The following is a 3,957-nucleotide window of genomic DNA, read 5'->3' on the forward strand; positions in this document are numbered from 1 at the left end:
ACAATTTTGGTATACATTTTCTTTATAAAGGAAAAGATACTTGAAAGTAGTATGAAGATCGTTTGTGCCAGACGGCCAAACTCCAATTCTAACGTCACTTATGTGTTAAAATAACACATCCAACATAAGAGTTTGGTGTTAATATTGAGAGTAAACTAAATTCAGTAAACACTGAATAGTTCATGAAGTTGTTTTTCTGGTTTTTACCTCATGATTTACTATGTAATCACTGGAATCACTCACGCGAGAATTTTACTGTCATTTGGTATTAATTGAAAGGTAGCAGATACTGGGTACTACAGTGTATAAGCAATGGAATGATCGAGGGAAACAGAGTAATCGGTAGGAAGAGATATTCATGCCTCCAAAATCTTCGCCAATGGACTGACTTATCAGCAGATCAATAATTGTTACATGCTGCATACAATCGAAAAATAAAGCAAATTGAAACTAAAATATTGAAACCCCTTCTTAATTTTATTTGAACAAAATTATATGAATATCTAAAGTAAAGTTCAGTGTTCAAACACTTCTGATTTTTTATCGTTTTGTCTTTTTTTATAACTATTTAAGCAGTCTTTGCAAAATTCAAAACTTAAAAAACAAATAGATCCACCCAAAAACGCCCTAGTTAAAATAAGTGTACCACCTCTAAAGAACCCAAAAGCTCCTTCGGTTTTCAAAATTTCTTTTAAAACTTCTGCAACACCTTGTTTATGTTTTTCTTCTAAGGATATTTGTATTTTACTCTTTACCACATCAATTGGCATAGCTAACAACCAGCAAAAAATAGCAGCGAAGCCACCAGCACACATAGTGCCGATTATATCTAATTCTGGACTTTCTTTGTTTATTTGACGTCTTATCAGATCGTAAGTAAGAAAATACACTCCAGTTGAAGGAGCATCCCTTATCAATGTCGCTCCTAGTCCTCTAAATATGTTTGAAACTCCTCCTTTTCTGTAAAGCTGAACTACGCAATCTAAAGGCCCTGAAAACGATTTTTGAACTTGTAGAAGGCACTTAACTCTATCACCTGGAGCAATCAAAGGAGCAGTACACAATCCAGAAAACATTCCAGAAGCAAATATCTGATAATTATTCAGTGAGCTACCATCTGAAGGTCCAAATATCTTTTTTCCGATTTCAAAGCTCATAAAGCAGATGGCAGTAAGTGGAGTTACAGCTATTAGGGGAGCACTCATTCCTTTATACACAAAAAAGAAACCTTCGTCTTTGGTAGACTTTTTAATGCAGTGCCAAGGTCCTAAATAGAGAGGGGGCATGCCAGGTTTGAGGACTGGCATCGTCTGCAATCGTACTTTAACTGTATCCAAAGGGTGGGCTACAAGAACTGCGCAGATTCCTCCAAAGCCTCCACAAAAGAATGATTCTAGAACACTTGTTCCACTCATTCCTAAACAATATTGGTTTTAAGTGATGATATAGATTGAATATTTGGACATTTCATATACTTCATTATTATGGAAAAGTTATTTGATTATATTTCTATTTTGCACTTATTATAATTTAATATTTTTATAAATGACAGATGTAAAATATGACATACTTTTGACAACGCTAGATAGACAGACAATATGCGAATATTGTAAACTATTTCTAAACATGAAAATAATTAACTGTCTTCTTTCTTTATTTTATTCATCTCTTCTTCTCCTTTCTCTTTTTAATGGCTGGCATAGTTGTGCATCTGCCAGTACATTTGGTTGTATGTATTCTTATTACGACTATGATTGCAGCTGAATTTTATTCTTCTTCTTCTTTTAGTTTCATGGCCTCCACCTCTTAGGTACTTGGCCAGTCCTCGTATTTAGACTGTAATTGGAAGGGAATCCTCTTTTCAAAGGGTCTGGATTTTTCCATATTCTCTTCTTTAAATTCATTGTAATATGATTTTCAAATAGCTATTTTATATTTCAATTTGAAATATTGTTAAAAATTGATTGATCTTCCTTAAGGTTTGGTCATTAATATTATGTAGGAGATTTTGTATTGAAATGGGGGTTGAACTTCCTATATTAACAAGTTCCTGATACATATCCAATTGATTTGTTTTATTAATTGGGCATTCAAGTAACATATAAGTTATAATTCCTATTTGTCCACATTCACAAAAAGGAGTATCACTACAATTGATTTTAAACAAATGGTCTGGTGTGTGGCAAAGGGCCGTTCGCATTCTAATAATTGATGTCAAGTGCCTTCGATCCACAAATGTGAATTTGTGGAACCAAGGGCTTATAGAAAAATCACTTTGGCATTGTTGATACCATTTCCCTTTAGTTTTAAATTGTTTTGTCCATTCAACTTTAAACTCATTTACAATTTTTTGTTTAATAAAAGGCAAAAAGTCAAATTTATCTATTTTAATGTCTGCAGGAACATTTAAAGTCTTGCCTATATTTGTCAATTTATCAGCCTCTGTATTCCCCTTTACTCCAGTAAATTTTATTTATTTATCGTGTACGATGTGTAATTTTTATAATTTCTTGTTCTTCTGCTTCTGTCGGTTTATTACTGTCTCAATTGTAGTTTTTTTATAGCCATAGTAAACATTAATATTCTGTCAAAAATGTATCACCTTTTGACAATAGTTATTTACAAAATTATTAAGTTATTGTTTACTCATACGTTTAAGATATAAATAAATCCAAATTCAAAATTCTAGAGTTAGAGGAATAAAACATATCAAATCTATGTATCCAAAAAACGAAAAATTGCGTATGTCATTGTACACAAGACTTGCAAGAAATGAGTGGGGGAGGTGTAGCTGAATCCTTCTTCTGCGGTGGCTTTGGAGGGATATGTTCAGTTTTTGTATCGCACCCCACTGACACCGTTAAAGTCCGTTTACAAACCATGCCCGTCCCCAAACCTGGAGAGCCACCTCTATATTCGGGAATTTTGGATTGTATCAAAAAATCTACCAAAAATGAAGGTATATTCTTTTTGTACAAAGGCATGACTACTCCACTACTATCAGTAACTCCAATGACTGCTGTGTGCTTTATGGGTTACGCTCTAGGCAATAAAATATTTGGACCTGCAGATGGAAGTCCATTGACTAATTTTCAGATATATGCTTCTGGAGTGTTTGCTGGACTCTGCACTGGTCCCGTCATTACTCCAGGAGATAGAATAAAGAGCATTTTACAAGTTCAAAAGGCACACAAAAGGCACAAAGGACCTTTAGACTGCGCTGTTCAACTTTATAAGACGGGAGGGATTCCAAGTATCTTCAGAGGACTAACAATCACGACATTAAGAGATGCAACTTCGACTGGAGTGTACTTTCTTAGTTACGATCTGATCCGACGACAATTTCTGAATAAACAAAATACAGGATGGGATCTACTGGCAACTATGTTCTCTGGAGGTGTTGCAGGTGCCACGGGCTATATAATAGCTATGCCTGCTGATGTGATAAAGAGTAAAATACAAGCATCCCTCGATGACCAATCTAGACAAGGTATTAGACAAACTTTTAAAGAAGTTATGGCTACAGAGGGAGTTGCTGGACTTTTCAAAGGGGGTACACTTATTTTACTTAGGGCGTTTTTGACATGCTCAGTGTGTTTCTTATGCGTTACCATTTGTAAAAACTCTTTAAAGGATTATAAAACGAGGCAAAAAAATAAAACATCAGAAGTGGTAGAACACTGACATTATTGTGTTTTAATGATCTACTTTTTCTCTCTTTGCTTCACAATGGCAAATCAGTCACTAATTAGTCCTAGTTAATGTTCTATAGAAAGTCAACTTTACATCAATTATACCTCAGACACAATAGGGAACTTGCATAAAATTTTAAATTCGCAAAAAGTGGTATAAATCTCAACAGAACATAATTTAGAACCTGTATCAAAGATAAAAAAGTTTTGTTTGTCTTTCGTTTGGCCCCTAAAGACGACTAAAAATTCAACTTATACCAGCCAC

At 34.2% G+C, this 3,957-nt stretch overlaps 2 protein-coding genes across 2 annotated transcripts; one reads left to right on the forward strand and one right to left on the reverse strand.

Annotated features, from left to right (window-relative positions):
* Positions 1-458: 458 nt before the first annotated feature.
* On the reverse strand, positions 459-1,568 carry LOC114335106 (mitochondrial carnitine/acylcarnitine carrier protein-like). The gene has a single exon (XM_028285617.2). It carries the CDS (start codon positions 1,413-1,415, stop codon positions 516-518), a length of 900 nt encoding a protein of 299 aa, XP_028141418.2. The 5' UTR covers positions 1,416-1,568; the 3' UTR covers positions 459-515.
* A 1,204-nt stretch (positions 1,569-2,772) lies between these two features.
* Positions 2,773-3,684, forward strand: LOC114334201 (congested-like trachea protein). The gene has a single exon (XM_028284561.2). It carries the CDS (start codon positions 2,773-2,775, stop codon positions 3,682-3,684), a length of 912 nt encoding a protein of 303 aa, XP_028140362.2.
* The last annotated feature ends 273 nt before the right edge of the window (positions 3,685-3,957 follow it).

Source organism: Diabrotica virgifera, chromosome 1 (assembly GCF_917563875.1).
Source record: "Diabrotica virgifera virgifera chromosome 1, PGI_DIABVI_V3a".
NCBI classification, from domain to species: domain Eukaryota; kingdom Metazoa; phylum Arthropoda; class Insecta; order Coleoptera; family Chrysomelidae; genus Diabrotica; species Diabrotica virgifera.